The 16940-nt window shown below is 42.0% G+C and overlaps 2 protein-coding genes across 2 annotated transcripts in view; both read left to right on the forward strand.

The window, feature by feature from the left end:
• The window catches only part of OGA (O-GlcNAcase), a 31279-nt gene extending 17980 nt beyond the window's left edge, over window positions 1-13299 (forward strand). The window contains exons 9-16 of the mRNA XM_037064097.1: window positions 181-794; window positions 1590-1764; window positions 5139-5224; window positions 6258-6362; window positions 7031-7116; window positions 7403-7595; window positions 9735-9894; window positions 11149-13299. Coding sequence (XP_036919992.1) covers window positions 181-794; window positions 1590-1764; window positions 5139-5224; window positions 6258-6362; window positions 7031-7116; window positions 7403-7595; window positions 9735-9894; window positions 11149-11285 — 1556 coding nt within the window. The 3' untranslated portion in view covers window positions 11286-13299. The remainder of the gene's footprint in view (window positions 1-180; window positions 795-1589; window positions 1765-5138; window positions 5225-6257; window positions 6363-7030; window positions 7117-7402; window positions 7596-9734; window positions 9895-11148) is intronic.
• Window positions 13300-14385: 1086 nt separating this feature from the next.
• NPM3 (nucleophosmin/nucleoplasmin 3) lies at window positions 14386-16438 on the forward strand. Its single transcript, XM_037064098.1, has 6 exons — window positions 14386-14534; window positions 14854-14939; window positions 15209-15328; window positions 15406-15499; window positions 15875-15999; window positions 16092-16438. Exons 1-5 carry the CDS (start codon window positions 14417-14419, stop codon window positions 15988-15990), a joined length of 534 nt encoding a protein of 177 aa, XP_036919993.1. The 5' UTR covers window positions 14386-14416; the 3' UTR covers window positions 15991-15999; window positions 16092-16438.
• The last annotated feature ends 502 nt before the right edge of the window (window positions 16439-16940 follow it).

Genomic DNA, 16940 nt, shown 5'->3' on the forward strand with positions numbered 1-16940 from the left:
ATGTTTATGATGTTTCTTCTTTCCCCACTTCCCTGGTGATTTTAGAGAAATTGTACTTTTCTCAGGGCTCATATAATTTGGAACCTGAAATTGAGGTTCCAGTTACAGATATGAGAAAACATTCCTCTAGGTCTGATTTGTTCTAATTCTGATTATCTGTTTGGCAATTTCTTTTTGTAGGTAGGCAAGTTGCACATAGTGGAGCCAAAGCAAGTGTAGTTGATGGGACTCCCCTGGTGGCAGCACCCTCTTTAAATGCCACAACTGTAGTTACAACCGTTTACCAGGAGCCCATTATGAGCCAGGGCACAGCCTTGAGTGGTGAGCCTACAGCTCTGACCAAGGAGGAAGAAAAGAAACAGCTGGATGAGGAGCCTATGGACATGGTGGTGGAAAAGCAAGAAGAAACAGACAACAAGAATGACAATCAAATACTAACTGAAATTGTAGAAGCTAAAATGGCAGAGGAATTGAAACCAATGGACACTGATAAAGATAGCATAGCTGAATCAAAATCCCCAGAGATGTCTATGCAGGAAGATTGCATCAATGATATTGCCCCTATGCAGACTGATGAACAGACAAACAAGGAGCAGTTTGTGCCGGGGCCAAATGAAAAGCCTTTGTACTCTGTAGAACCAGTGACTCTGGAGGATTTGCAGTTACTTGCTGATCTTTTCTACCTACCTTATGAACATGGGCCCAAAGGAGCACAGATGTTACGAGAGTTCCAGTGGCTTCGAGCAAATAGCAGTGTTGTCAGTGTCAATTGCAAAGGGAAAGACTCTGAGAAAGTGAGTATGCTTAATTTACCTGCTTCTCTAGCCTGGACGAGTCCCCTGATGATGCAGAGGAAGTATTGAGTATGTTGATAACTGGCAGAAAATTGACCACATCTTAGTATATATTCTGTGAAGTGGATGTGGACTCTACTTAATCTGGTATATAAGGTTTCATAATTTAACCTTATAGTTAGGAACGAAGGAAAGTCAAAGGTGATTATTTTAGGAATATTTGTCAGTTTGAGCAGTCAAAAACTTAAAAAGTACGTTTTTTTGTCTTCTGATACTTAAAAAAATATTTTGTTTGTTTTTAGAGGGAGGGGAAGGGAGGGAGAAAGAGGGGGAGAGAAGCATCATTGTGTGGTTGCCTCTCATGTGACCCTGGCCCACATCCTAGGCAAGTGCTCTCACTGGGAATCGAACCTGGGACCCTTTGGTACTGAGCCTGCACTCAATCCACTGAACTACACCAGTCAGGGCAAAATTTTTGTTCATTTTATTGATTTTTGGAGAGAGAAACACTGATGTTCCAATTATTTTTGCATTCGTTGTTGGATTCTTGTATGTACCCTGAGCGGGGATCAAACCCACAACCTTGGTGTATTGTGTATCAGTTTGTGCACTAACCAACTGAGCTACTGGGCCATGCAGACATGAACTTTTATTGCTTGTCTAAAGCGTGTAAGCTCAGTCATTCTTTAGTTAAGATAAATTGCAGGCACCTGATAAACAGTTTAGTTTATAACTATGTTTTCGATTATTTTGTTAAGCTTGCAATTTTTGAGTCTTTTTATTGATCCTTACTAGATTGAAGAATGGCGGTCACGAGCAGCCAAGTTTGAAGAGATGTGCGGACTAGTGATGGGAATGTTCACTCGACTTTCCAATTGTGCCAACAGGACAATCCTTTATGACATGTACTCCTATGTTTGGGATATCAAGAGTATAATGTCAATGGTGAAGTCTTTTGTACAGTGGTTAGGTAGGTGCACCAGGAATAATCTCTTCTCAGATATATTGTCCCTTAAAGAAAAAAAGACAGATTATCCCACAGGGAGAAAAACATTCAGGGAACTTGTGAATTTCCAACTCTGTTTAAATTCTTTGTCTAGTTTTTTCAAATGTGTAGCCATTGTTGCAGACTTGAGGTGCAAGTCTCAGTAAATACATAGAGCACTTTGATTTTTCTCCCTTGGGCTAATTCAGCATAAATATTTTGAGAACTTTTCTACTTAAAGTAGAAAGTACTGACTTTAACTTGCTATGACTGAATGCTTCCTGGATGGAACCCTGTATACCATTTTTATCTGATTTGGAGATGAGACACTATGAGTTGTGACTGGGTAAGCTCTCTGCTGCTTGCTGTGTCTTGATAATATTAATGCTGTTTAACAGAACAATTGCCGAAATGACCTAAGGGGCCTGGCAAGAGGAAGCCATCCTCCCAGCCCTGTGCGCATGCGAGCTTTAGTGGTGGGCTATTCTGGTGCTACTTGGTATTACTTCATGGCTTTTTCTTTATTTCTCTACAAGTAATTGGTTTTAGCAGGGGATGGAAATTGCAGTCCTCTAAAAACTCCTCTGTTCATTAAGTGGACTTCTGTATGTCTTTGAAACTCCCCCCGCCCTTTTTTGGTTTTTTTTTTTTTTTTGATATGTTCAAACTTGGTAAAAAGCACCAGCATGGCCAAGTTTCTCCAAGGACCTCGTTTCATTTCCAGGTTATCAGTCCAGCTGTAAGGAATATGTAATGGTCTTACAATACAGCACACAGCAGGCAGCAAGGCTAACTGGCATGTCATAGTTTTCATAGTAGTCACAAACACTATGATGGGTTACATGGTCTTGGTGGTGAAGTAGATGTGTGAAACTGAGCTTAGGTTAACTAAGCAGTGGCTATGAGATTTATCACTTTCTGCCTATATACTTTGGGCTCTTAAGTATTAAAAAATAAGTTTCCCTGTCTTACAACTAATTAGCGGGTAAGAGTGTATAGTCTTCAATTGTTAATTTGAAAATACAGAACTTTGGGTTCTTGAATACATAGCACAACAGGCAGAACAGAGGTTTTTGACCTCTTGGTAAAAGGCTCCAAGAGATCGTTTTCTGTGATCAGTCTTTTGCTCTTAGGCTCAGAAAAACTTCTATGTTGGTTTTTGGATGATGGCGATTGCCTTCCAGGCTTCTGGCCAGGGGGTTATAATTCGCCCTTACAGGGATTTAAATCTTAAATTTCCACCCTGCCTTTCATTCCAGAATTATTAAAAATTAAATTCTTTTTTTAAATCCTCACCTGAGGACATTGATTTTAGAGAGAGGAGGGGAGTGGGGGTAGAGAGAGAAACATCAATGTGAGAAACATTGATTGGTTGCCTCCTATACACACCCTGACTGGGAATTGAACCTGCCATCTAGATTCGTATCCCAGCTGTGAATTGAATCCACAACCTCTTGATGTACAGGACAATGCTCCAACCAACTGAGCCACCCAGCCGGGGCAAAAAAAATTTTTGATTATGTAGATACTGTGGTGTTTCCATTCAGGCTTTACTTTTGTGTTGTCCAAGTATGACACAGCTTTCCCAAATTGTGTAGATAACTATTGTTCAATCTCAAGGTCAGAGCATCTTAGAAGTTTTAGTGACCATCTTTGCATTTGAATAGCTTTACAAAAAGCTCATGATGAGAGTATTTTCATGGTTCTATAGTAATTTCAGGGAGTTACCAATTAGAACCCTTTGTTTTCCTCCTCTTTCCAGTCCAGTTGGCATTCAGTCCTTTAAAGAATGTGGCTGTGCAGTACTTTTGATTACTAACGACTTCTATTATCTTCTTCCCCATTGTGTACAGATGGGAGAATCCTCAGCACAAGTGTCTACTACTATTGGATGGACAGCGGCAGATGTTCACAGCGCGTCATGATTAATTAGTTTAAATTGAAAGGTTCTGTTTGTGAGGTAGCTCAGGTAGATTTAAGAGCAGTAGGCATGAACTGAAGTCACATTTGCGCAGCGACTGAGGCATTAACCATGTTTTCATTTACACAGCTCTTCGTACATGCAGCTTTTTATTATAATAGTTGGAAGTGCTAGTTATGTTGTAGTCTCAAAGTGGGGGATAGGGGAAATTGGCTGATCTGAAAGTTTGAGAGGTACAGTTTTTTCCTGCAGTGTAAATTTACACTGAGCTATGGGATGGGGCAAGCTCTCTTCATACCCTAAATTTTGACCCCATTTCATATTTACTTTACAAATATTACATTATATATGTTTTTTTAAAGTACCCCTACCCCTAAAAAATTACAAACCTGGATATAATCTTTTAAAGGGCCTGAATTATCAGCAAAAATAATTGGTTTGCTTTGGGACTGTCTGACTAGCACACTATACCTTGTACTGATGAGACTGTTAACTTGAACAGGAGGTAGAATGCTGTCTTCAGATGGAAAAGAACTATATTGCGCTGCTTATCTTGTCAGAAGACTAGGCAGGTGATTATGATTTGGCCTCCAAATATTTGCCTTTAATTTTATCTTGTTAGCGGCATTTATTGCCTGTGAATGCGAAGCTGGTTAAGTGGTGAGCCCCAGCTCTGCCTTCTGCTCCATGCGTGTGTTCAGTGCACTGCAGAGATCGCCGTGGTCACTCGGACGAGCCAGATATTGTCATACTTTCAAGAAAAGTATGTTTTAACTTTGGACAAATTAAGAGCATCAGTCGGCTCTCAATTCTGTTTCTGTCAGGCTAGTACTGTTACTAGCCCAGTCTGAATTTGGGTTATCCTTGGGGGGGGGGGGGGAACATCCTCATGTACTTTGCTGTCAACTAGTGAATAAATTCCTTTATTCATTCTGCTGACCTTAGTTTTCTGACAAGATTAACCCCCACCCCGTCCCCTTCCCTGTACCCTTCTTCAAAATGTAAAATGTGACTTCAGACAGGTTTGACTCCTTCATGGGCTGTGATAATAAAATTCATTATCTGTCTCATTAATTTCACTTTATAGTTACTGTCATTTCACTACAGAGCAAACAGCTAACTTGATTTTTATAGCTGTTTCTAGAGAATATATAAACTTGACTTAGACAAAAACTTGAGACTTACTTTTCTTCCAACAATTAAAGAAAGGGTAGAGCTCTTAACATTTATTATTCATTAATCAGAGAAAGGAACATCAGTATTGAAAATTTCATTATGATTATTAATTTGTTAAAAATTATTATCACAGCCTTGTCCTGAAACCCTGGATTATTGTTAGAAAGCTAGTCCACAAAGTGTTTATTGGTTTGTTGGACGTTTGAGACCCCAGGAAATCCCCTTTCTCGTAACGTTCTCCGCTTGGATCTGATCTCAACAGGGTGTCGTAGTCATTCTTCAGCACAGTTCTTAATTGGAGACCAAGAACCCTGGGCCTTTAGAGGTGGTCTAGCAGGAGAGTTCCAGGTATCAATATGAATTCACAACTGAATTGACATTTTCTTTGTTTTATGAGAAACCTTATATTGCGCATCAGATGGCTGGAAGGATTGGTCTGCCGAAGGCTTTCTAGTCCCAAATTCAATTTAGTTACATAGCTGGATTTTAAATCAAATTTTCCTCCTCTTTCACAGTAATTTCTGAAGGAGATGCTGCCAATTCCCCCCGCGCCTGCGAAGCGCAGCGGCTCTAGGTATACACTTCACATTGTTTCTTTGCAGGTCGCACAGCATTTTAATCTGCGCCCGCAATGCACAATGCGCGCATGCTTGTCTGCCAATGGAAACTCCATGAGCAAAAAGGATGAATAATTAGCAAATGAATGGTGAAAGGGCTTCTGGATTCTTTCGCAATTATTTTATAAATAAAACTTACACTTGAAAGAACAGTCTGTTAATGGAAATGTGAACAAAATGTGACGCATTTTTTGGTATTGGGATTTGTTCATGGACTTTTCAGGTGCTCTACTTTTCTCCCCCCAACAGGTGCTCTGCTGCGCACAGCAAACTGAAGCGCATTGCTTTGGGGATAAAGCGTCTCCTGGACAGATAACCCTCTTCAGACCAAACCTCTCCTCCTGACATTGTTTGCCATCTTTTAGTAGAAAGATGGTCTATATGAGATTGGTTTTTCTAAAAAAAAAAAAAAAAAAGAAAGAAAGAAAGAAAGAAAGAAAAAAGTCATGATTGAAGTTGCGGGGGTTTTTTTGTTTTTGTTTTTTTTTTTTGTTTTTGTTTTTTGTTTTTTGTTTTACTGTAAATTTAAGTCCATATTATGCCACTAAAACTATGTAACTCAGTTTGGGTGATTTCTATTCAGAAGCATTCCCCCTACCTCAGCAAAGAAGTGTTTATATTAGTAAAGCATAGTACACCCCTCTTCTTTAGGTCTGCCTGCAGTAGCCAGTTAATATTAAGTTGGTAATCTGCAGTGCACACCCACGTGAAGAAATGGATATTTTCCCAACACTAATTCATTTCCTTTTTTTTCCTTCCCACAGCGTTTGCTGCCAATTGATGGGGCAAATGATCTATTTTTTCAACCACCCCCACTGACACCTACCTCCAAAGTTTATACTATCAGGCCATATTTTCCTAAAGATGAGGTAATTGTCTACCTACCAACCTGGTATATGGTTATTATTTTCCTTTGGATTATTAGTACTACTAGGTTATTACTACTACCTAAGTTATTACTACTTTCCTTTGGATTTCCTGGTTAATCAGTTCTCTTAAACATGAACTTTAGACGGAGTTAACATTGATCGTGGCGGGGGGTGATATTTAAGGAAGGACCTTAACATCTTGTGCGTTAATTCATCCTTTTAAAAAAATCAGATGAAATATATTCAGAGTTGGAATCACTAAACATTCAGTGTGTCTAAATGATATGTTGTCCTTGGCTGCTTTTTTTCGATGTATTAGTATTCTTTAATTTTCCACTGGGGAGTGCCTATAGGCTATTGACAGTCAGCCACAGAAAAAAGCAGACCTGTTCAAAGACAGTAACATCTTTAAAACATGTTTCAGAAAATTGAGACAATCTCATAGTTTGCTGGATTTTGAATCCACTACTCAAGTTCCTGTAACTAACCATTCTGCTTTCTATTAGTGTTACAACTATGACTCAATGAGTAAGTCTTAATTAAACAAAGGTGGTAATTATGACAGGCCAGACATTTTGTCCTAGAAGTCCAGTGTGATTTATGAGTCACATTGTTAAGTTCTCTTGCCATTTTTCTTGATGTGTTGCTTAACTAGATTATATTTTCAGGCTTCCGTGTACAAGATTTGCAGAGAAATGTATGACGATGGAGTGGGTTTACCTTTTCAAAGTCAGCCTGACCTTATTGGAGACAAGTATGTGATGAAGTATTTGGATTTGTTGGACTTGGGAAGGAGCTATTTCAAAGCCAGGTTTACCAGGTTGAGGGGAGGTGGTGACTGGCAATACAGTTTTTTTAGAAATCCTGCTTTAGTTTTAATAAAACCCAGACATTAATATGTGTGTATTTCCAGTTTCTTTGTACACTGAGTGTAGTTTCCACAGGTTGTCATTCAAGTGTTTTGGGCCTTAACATCACTGAGGTGTGAATCTTGTGTTAGTGACTTACAAACTCACTCTGGACTCTTTTCTTTTGAGCAGGCTAGTAGGAGGGCTGCTTTCCCTCAGCCTGGATTACTGCTTTGTCCTAGAAGATGAAGACGGCATATGTGGTTATGCATTAGGCACTGTAGATGTGACCCCCTTCATTAAAAAATGTAAAATTTCCTGGATTCCCTTCATGCAAGAGAAGTACACGAAGCCAAATGGTGACAAAGAACTGTCTGAGGCGGAGGTAATGCACAGGTTTAGCATTATACTATAGTAATCTTAAGTACTTACTAAAATAAAAAGCAGATACTTCCCCTCCCTTCCTCCCCACCTTTCCCTGCCCCCCCCTCCAAGAGCTGTATTCTCCAAGAAGATACATCTTAAAATCTCATTGCTTTCTAAATTTCTTTTTTTTTTAAATTTCTTTATCTTTAGAGAGGAAGGGAAGGAGAGAAGGAGAGAAATGTCAATGTATGGTTGCCTCTCGTGAGTCCCCTACCTGGAACTGGCCTGCAACCCAGGCATATGCCCTGACTAGGAATTAAACCGTGATACTCTGGTTCGCAGGCCCACGCCCAATCCACTGAGCTACACCAGCCAGGGTGCTTTCTAAATTTCTAACAGAAGAGAATTAGGGCTTGTTTTTTATTGTTGTTGTTTTTTTTTTAAATTTTATTTACTTATTTTTAGAAAGAGGGAAGGAAGGGAGAAAGAGAAACATCAATGTCTGGTTGCCACTGGGGACCTGGCCTGCAACCCAGGCATGTGCCCTGACTGGGAATCGAATTAGCGACCCTTTGGTTTGCAGCCCACGCTCAATCCACTGAGCTACACCAGCCAGGGCTAGCGCTTATTCTTAGCATGCTATTTTCCACTGTTCCTTCAGTGCTATGACATTTTTTCATTTGGAAGCATTGTACTATTTCCTCAAGTAAAAAACATAATGCAGGTGATTAAAGAACCTTTATTTAAAAAAAAGAAGAAGCAGCACCTTTTTTCTCTCTGTTTTAAAGCACCAAACTTAAGGATATTAATGGTCTCTTCTCTGGGTACTCGGGGCAAGTGTAGGTAAATAAAATCTCTTTGCTTGGTTGTCTGGAGGCTAACTTAGCTTTCTCAGTAGTGCTTTTCTCATTGTAATTAAACAACAATAGAGGTGAGCTTCTCTGAGAGTGTGTTTTCTGATTGGAGCACTTGGGTGTCCCAAATTCTTTTGAGTATTTGCTCTTAAAAAAAGTGCCTGACATTGATCAAGTAGTGATTGTTTTGGTTTATACATCAGTATATGCATTTTAAAAATAGCTTGCTCTTGCCCTAGCTGGCATAGCTCAGTGAATTGAGCACAGGCCTACAAACCAAAGGATTGCTGGTTCATTTCCCGGTTTAGGGCACATCCCTGGGTTGCAGGCCAGGTCCCCAATAGGGGGCATGTGAGAGGCAAACCACACACTGATGTTTCTCTCCCTCTTTCTCCTTCCCATGTCTCTAAAAGTAAATAAATAAAATCTGTAAAAAATAAAATAGTTCCTTAAGGATAATTTTTATGTTCAATAAATACTTTTACCTTTAGATACTTACTAGTATTCACTTTGCTCCTTTTCCGTTTCTGAAATTCTCTACTTCTCTTCCCCACACCAGTGTACTCAGCGTTCTCTCTGTAGTTTCTCAGTTTTTACCTGCTGCCCTAGCTGGATGGCCAAGTCATCAGAGGCTGGTCTGGAGCAGCCTCCACTTGGGGCATCTTGACATTGACGGCAGCACACTGACAACTGAGCTGCTGACGTGTTGCCGTTTTCTGTCTGACAGCTGCGGTTCTTAACACAAGAACATACAAAGAATGACCAGTGTGTCTAATAACCTTTTTTAAAAAGTGGTAAAATACACATCACATAAAAGTTACCATTCTGACCATTTTTAAGTGTACAATTCAGCAGTGTTAAGTGCATACATTCACAATTTTTGTACAAGCCATATAAACTTAAAAAATTTATTTTGAAAGATTTCAAATTTAAGAAGTCGTGGAGATAATACAGAGCCTCCTGTATATCTCTCACCCATTTTCTACAATCGTCCAAGTCTACAATCTACAAACCAACTTTTGTACTTTAAATTTCACTATTTACTCACCAGTTTTTTCACCAGAGTCCTTTTTCTGTCCCAGGATCCAATCCAGGATATATCGTATTATATTTAGAGAAAGTCTTTAAAAGTGAAAATGCTTCAGCTACAACTAAGGCTGGTTCTGCATGTGGTGTTACGATTGGAAGAGCTATTGACTGTCACTTCCCTTCCTGCTGCTGAGTTCTGTAGTTGGGGTTTTTTAGAGCAAATCTCTCTTGAAAATCAAGAGAGATTCTAATTTTTAGAAAATTTTAATTTTTAGAAAATAATGTTGAGTTTCCATGAAGAACAGGAAGTTTTGCCAGAAACTTTCCTTGCCAACTTCCCTTCTCTGATAAAGATGGATATTCACAAAAAAGTGACTGACCCAAGTGTGGCCAAAAGCATGATGGCCTGCCTCCTGTCTTCACTGAAAGCCAACGGTGAGTGTGTATGTGGAGTTGCTGGTGTTTGGGTCAGATGGAGACAGGACTGTATTTTAGATTAAAAAGAAGTGAGTTATAGTGAATTTACATTCCCTTCCCCACTGTTGATGATTTGATTTCTGCATTATTAGTTGTGCAAGAATTGCATGTGTATTAATCATTGAAAAATGCTACTCTTTTATGCTATGAATATTTACTTTGCACCTGAATTAAATGAGAAGTGAACACATGAGGTTATATAATAAATATATGCCAGGAGACTCAAATGATAGTTGAAAATTAAATGAACCTCGCTGAGAAATTTCATTTAAGAATGCAGAGTGCCAGTTTTTTTGAGTTTATGTAAACTCAGCCTTCAAATTTATGTGTCTTTACATTTGAAGATTTTTTTTGGTGAAGGGCCAGATAGTAAGTATTCTAGGCTTTAAGGGCCACATACTGTTTTTAAACAGCCTTTTAAAAATGTAAAAAACTGTTTAGCCTTTGCGCAGTACAGAAAGGGGCAGTTTTCTGAGCCCTCATTACAGGGTGGTTGATACTGAGAAAGCACTTGTTGCATTTTTGTATCATTTGAGTCAGTGGTATCTCTTGGTGGAGTAATCTAATCAACTCTGAGGAAAGCGCGATTCTTTGTGTTGTGCTTGGAACTGAAGCACCCAGGTGGGTATATGGAGTGTGTTAGAAAATACAACACATTCTGCTTATTGGCTTATGACACATGCTGGAACAGGTTCTGCCCTGTGAGTCCTTCAGTGGTACTCTACATTAAAACATTAAACAGGTATCTTGTGCTTTGAGGTTTCTTACAACTGTTTCCCCGAAAGTTTTCTTTCTGGGGAAGAGTTTAATTCATGGTTGGCTTTTGTTTGTTTGTTTGTTTGTTTGTGCTTTAATCCCTTTACCTTTTTCACTCTGGTAGTTGAATTTATTTTTAATGAGGCATATTTGACAGTTAACAATTGCATATATTTTAGGTGTAAAATTTGATGATTTGAAATATATTGTGAAATAATAATCACATTCATACTAGTTAACATGTCCATCATTTAAGATAGTTATCACTGCAGTATTTAATGTCAATATTAATATTCATTGAAAATTAATGCAAATTTTAAATTTGTGGCATGAAATTTAGGGGCTGGTATAGAGAAGCTCCAATTATACCATTTTAGATCTATTAAAGATTAGTCTCAATTCACATCCATAATTTTACTAATTAGCACATATTTTGATTATTTGTTTTCTTTCTAGGCTCCCGGGGGGCTTTCTGTGAGGTGAGACCAGATGATAAAAGAATTCTGGAATTTTACAGCAAGTTAGGATGTTTTGAAATTGCAAAAATGGAAGGATTTCCAAAGGACGTGGTTATACTTGGTCGGAGCCTGTGACGTTTATCGGCGCTGTGAAGTGTCCAAAAATCTCTTAACTTCGCCTGGTGGGTGGTGGTTGGGGTCTTCCTACAGTTTAGCCTCTGGAGTGGTGAGCAGATCAGCCAATTGGGATTGGAAACAAAGAAGACTGTAAAATTTCACTCATCGTACTTTTGAGACTACTCACTGGTTGGAAGAAGATAGTATTGCTGCAAATCCTCTTAAGAAACAGAGATGTCGGCCTCCTTTTTGGGTCTTGTGTTAGGTGTCAAGACCTCATACGTGGGCTTTTATGGGGAGGGGGTCTTAAATAAATGTAGTCAGCACTGTTTTCTGCATCCAGTGTGGTTGCATTTCCCACCTAAGTAATCAAAAATCATTTGTCATCCTCGGCTTACCGAATGAAATGTTTCATTCTTTGGGGACATGGCAGAGAAGAAAAAGATATAGTGGGTTTCAGAGGCTTCAGGGTGGAAATTCCAAGTGGGATGGTTGTGGTATGGTTTAAGCTGGATAATAAGTGATTTCAATTTTGGGCAGTTCCTCTGCTTTTTGTAAAGTCTTGGCCAGTTGTCACCTGTAGTGATGATTGGTTCAGGCATGTTGTGCTTCGTAATGACGAATGTGCACTTGTTTGTGGCAAAAGCCTAAAAATGACAAACTTGTAAATTTTTTGTATATAAACTAGCTGTGATCTGCCTACCTTTGTGTTCACTGTTCTTGTAATTTTTTTCATTCTAAAAATGAAAAGGTGTGATTTAGGATGGCACTTTGAACAATGTAAATTAGTGGAAGGTGGCTTTTTCTTTATACCCCTCCCTTTTTTTTTTTTAGCTTTTATTTTTAAAGTGCCTGCCACCTAGGGCTAGGCCACAGCCGCATTGGGTACAAGAGCCTAACTTCATCGGGGTCTGTCTGTTGCAAGTGCAGTCACTTCTAGAAATTAACCTCATTGTAGGTCAGCATGTGAAATGTTAGGTTGACATGTCAAGTGTAGGGTTCAGGGACTGGTTGGTCCCTTTTGCCCCCAGAGCAATTGTCCCTTAATTTTAAGACCTATTACTACTGGTTTTATTAAATCAAGAGTCTAATTCTTGCATGTTTGTATTGGATTTTTAAAAGAGAAAGAAATGAGTATACTTTAACCAATGATGACTTAATGTTTTTTTCTTTTAACCATAGATTCTGAAAGCTTCATGTATTTTTATTTAGATTTGTTGTTTTTAAGAGTTTTGAGCATAAAGCTAGCAGGTAATCTCTGCAGAATTTATTTTTTTTCATCATGGCTGGCTGACTTCTCCATAGGTTTGCAACAGTATTTTATTATCAGCTTCCCTGCATTTTTGTATCAGCTGTTTAGTTTTGCGCTGAGAGGGAAAGGGCAAGGAGAGTATATGTGAAACATTTTCCTTCATAGAATTCTATCAAGGTGGACTTAGAGAGTCTTCAAGAGTGGTGCCTGGAGTGTGACCATTAGTGACTCACCTGAGGCCCATGAGTGTGCACCGAATGGGTGAGATGAAGGAAGAGAAAGAAGGAGGCCTCATTTTCAGGGTAGAAACCTTTAACTGATAGGATATAGTGTGTTGGAAAGCTGGAACCAGGTTTGCATTTTCAAGGGCCGAGATGTGAAAGGAGTATGTCAGATACTGGTCCAGATGGCTTTATGTCACTTGATTTTCTCTTTAAATACATTTTCTGTACTAGTGGACAATTATGGCATTTTATCTGGAGGATTTCAGGGTCAACCTCCTATGGAAATCAAGATTTTTAGCGTTTGCTTGTGGCTTTTTCTTGGCTTCTAACTTTGGCTGGTCTTCTGGTCACAGAAGCTGTGGGCAGATGTCCAGACCTATGCATACATCACTCTAGGATTGTAAAGTGCTATGCTATCTTCTATCGTTATGAATATTTATTAAGGTTGGAATGATATTTCCTTGATTGTTTAGATCACAGCTCAGTTTCTGTAGAAAATGAACTGTAAAACTGAAGATCATGCAAGAAAGACGCAAAATAAAACTTGAATTGAATGTGTGTGGTGGTGTACTGTGTAAACCTACGTCTTGTTTCTGCCTCCTACCTTTCTTCCTGCCCTTCATCCAGCCTCACCTACAAGCGAGTACCCCTTTCCACAGCTGTTCCAAGTTTAGGAACCGTCTCTTGAAGGTAGTCCTCTCTCACTCCCATCTCCAATAAAAGACTTCCTTTTAGTTTTCCTTTGGTAAACCTTTCCAAAAAGGTTTTCCTCAACAAGGCAAGGCAAAAGATAAAAGTAGGTTCTTGGCCTAGCCACCCTTTTGCCAATTATAACTTTGGTGTGAATTGGGGCAACTTGCTTGAGTGAGGTCCTCACTCAAGGACACCCTTGAGTGAGCGTGTTCCAAACCTGGTAAGGAACATGATTTGCCCGATCCTTTAATCAAACAGTGAGAAGTGTGGAAAGTAGCCCAAATTATGAGACTAGAAGCGGCCATGGTGGAAGTTCCTGGGCTGATTGGGAAGTTGGAGAGCTTGCGTCTGTGTGGAGCTGGAGTACTCTGCTGGCAAGCGCCAGCATCCAGACAGCATCTGAAAGTTCATTGAGGGATAGGCGGGTTGGATGTTTGGACAGTTGGGAGGTCGGCAGCAGGAAGCATATCTAGGAGAGGATGGAGTGTTTTGAGTACAAGATACCTGGAGCTGGAAGTCTCACTTAAGGCTCCCTGGCTCCCTAGAAGCAAGGGCAAATCTGAGTGCATTTACAAGAAAGAAATACTGCCCTGAAACTGCTGGGCGAATTAGGAAGGTTTACATTTTTATATTTAGGTACCCTTTGACGAGTTTACCCTGGGTTGGGAGACGGAGAAACACTAGATGTGATAAACTAGAGAAAATGGAGGCAGAAGCCGCCCTCAGAAAGCCTTGGTCATTGTAATGAGCAAGGATAGGAACATTAATCCTAAATTCATGCCTCTCCTGTTAACTTCCTCTGTGGCTTCGACCCACAGGTCTGAGCAGAGGCCTAGCGCGCCAAGGCAAAGCTGGGCGGAAAAGCCTGGGGTCCGCAGCAACTGCATAGCGAGCGTTCCCTTTAATGGGCGGGGCCGGAACCTGCGGAGTTCCCTGCTTTGTACCCGTCGGGGGCGGGGCTCCCCAGCGGCCCTTGCATCATGGCCGCCGGCACCGCTGCTGCTTTATCGTTTTTGAGTCAGGAGAGCCGAACTCGGGCCGGCGGTGTCTGTGGGCTCCGGGCCCCGGCTCCGGTCACTATGGACAGTTTTTTCTTCGGTATTGAGAAAGGAGTGGGTGAGGGTAGTCCTGGGGTGGTAAGAGGAAGGCCTGAGCAACAGGAATGCTGATGGGTGCGCAACGTGGGCCAAGTTGGAGGGGGGAGGGCTGGCGCGCCGCAGCTGGAGCGGAAGTGGTGAGACCCTGGCCCAGTTGTATGGGGCGTGGCCTAGGGCTGAGCGCCTCCGTTTCTAAAGAAGTGGGCGTATAGATGCTGGTCAGTCGTTGGCTACACGTGGTGGAGGTTTGATGAAACGCCCTCTGTCTCCCCCATACATACATGCTCATACCTAGGTACACTCACGATTATTTCTTCCAGGATGCGAGCTCTCCGGTCATACCCGCTCTTTCACCTTCAAGGTAGCAGAAGAGGATGATGCAGAGCACGTGCTGGCTTTGACCATGGTGAGGGGTTGGGAAGAGGGGTAATGGTGAATAGCTGAACCTGAGCTGGCAACTGATGAGTCTCTTACCTGTACTCCATCCCCAACGTCCCTTTCACTGGGAGTCATCTCTTCTGCCCAACCTCCCAATGGCCCGCTCCCTTTGCCAGGTAATCCAGGGACCCCTGAGGTTCCAGAAATTCTAGGGTAGGTACCTCCACAGTGGTGTCAACACTTGCTTGGGGCGACCCCTTGCGGTAGGTACCCAAGGCCTTGTGTACCCTTTCCTAGCTCTGCCTCACTGAGGGGGCCAAAGATGAGTGTAATGTGGTAGAAGTTGTGGCCCGGAGCCATGACCGCCAAGAGATTGCAGTCCCTGTGGCCAACCTCAAGTTGTCCTGCCAACCCATGGTGAGTTCCCTGGCCATACCTTGGAGGGTGGGGGAAAGCAGAGGTGGGCCAGGCCTTCATCCCTGTTTTCCTCCCAGCTCAGTTTGGATGACTTCCAGCTCCAGCCTCCTGTAACCTTCCGCCTGAAGTCAGGTTCTGGTCCTGTGCGGATCACTGGGCGCCACCAGATTGGTGAGAGTCCTCTCCCTTGCCCCTAGTGAACTCTCCATCAGGTCTCCCCTGATTCCACACTCCCCATCCCAGCCTTATAGCCCATTGTAGCTGCCATACAGGTTCTACATGATGTGCCCTCCCCTTTCTGTCTTACTTATGCTTCCTCCCTTTATGTCTTACCTATGCTGTCCTAGCTTCTACAGCCCCAGGGATGTGTAATCCTTTGGCTCTTTGTTACCCAGTTTAGTATCTGAGGGTCTTCCCATCTAGACCATAAGCTCTGGGAGGTCAGGGCAAGCCTAGTAGTACAGTGGATGAATAAATGACATGTGGTATAAAAGGGGCCTGGCTTTAACCTTCTCCCCCTCCCTTTACTATTTGTGTGTACCTCAGTTACTGTAAGCAGTGATGTTTCTGAGGAAGAAGAGAGTGAAGAAGAGGGGAGTGAGGAGGAAGAAGCCGAGTTGTGCCCCATCCTTCCTGCCAAGAAGCAGAGGGGCAGACCCTAGCCCTCCTTGGTGAGTGGGAGGAAAGGGTGCCCAGTAGGGTCTGGGAGAGCAGGAGGAGCCGGTGAGGGCCTGCATGCTGATCCCTTCTTTGCTCTCCTCAGGTCATTTGGCTGCCTGCCATGCATGCCATGCACCATGTTGCTGTGCAAGTATCAAGAATTTTAAGTGTCTTCTTCATTGAAGAGGAAGGGTGGGGCAGGAGGTCTTGGGCTGGTGCTAGGAGAAAGGGGGTCCCATTCTTCACAGCACGATGGTGTTCTTCTAATTCTATACCACACTGGAGGCTTCCCATTCTCCAGGAGTGGGAGGAACTCTGAACTGTCCTGACCCCCTCTCCGCACTTGTCTTTGAGGTTGGAGGTCAGCATCTAAAGCTCAGGACTAAACATTTTAAACACTTTTTACATTTTGGACAAACAGTGAAATAAAGTGTAGCGTTTTTTGTTCAATTTTGTGTGTGTTTGTGTGTGTGTGTTTTGCAACTCCTGTGTGGCTTCTTTCCCTGCTGGGGTGGCATTCCCCTAGGGACCACCAGGTGGCACTGCGGCAGCACTGAGGGTGGCCCCAGGCCTGGGGGAGGGTGAGGTAATGTGGGATGCTGCTATCCCCAGGCCAAAGTGCCTTGCTAGGAGAGGACCTCTTAACACCAAGCCCATTCCCAGTCCTTACACGTGGGGGAGGGCCTTCCTAGGAGGTTATCACCGTCCAAACAAGGGGTCTGGGCCTCTGTCAGCACTCAAGCGGATGGGCAGGGGGGCAGATAAGGGGGTTTAAGCAGCCGGAGGAATGTGCATCTCTAGCCCTATGAGGGGGCTCTGGGTAGGGAGGAGGCAAGTCTCTGCTCCTTCCAGTCTTGCAGGCTGTCTCTGAGCTGCTGTGGGGCCTTAGAAACCTGATTCCAGGGGCCAGATGGAGGGGGCTGACCAGATTGGGTGACAGGGAAACCAGAAT

Source organism: Sturnira hondurensis, unplaced genomic scaffold, assembly GCF_014824575.4.
Source record: "Sturnira hondurensis isolate 20B ecotype Veracruz unplaced genomic scaffold, ASM1482457v3 Scaffold0014854, whole genome shotgun sequence".
In the NCBI taxonomy this organism is placed as follows: Eukaryota; Metazoa; Chordata; class Mammalia; order Chiroptera; family Phyllostomidae; genus Sturnira; species Sturnira hondurensis.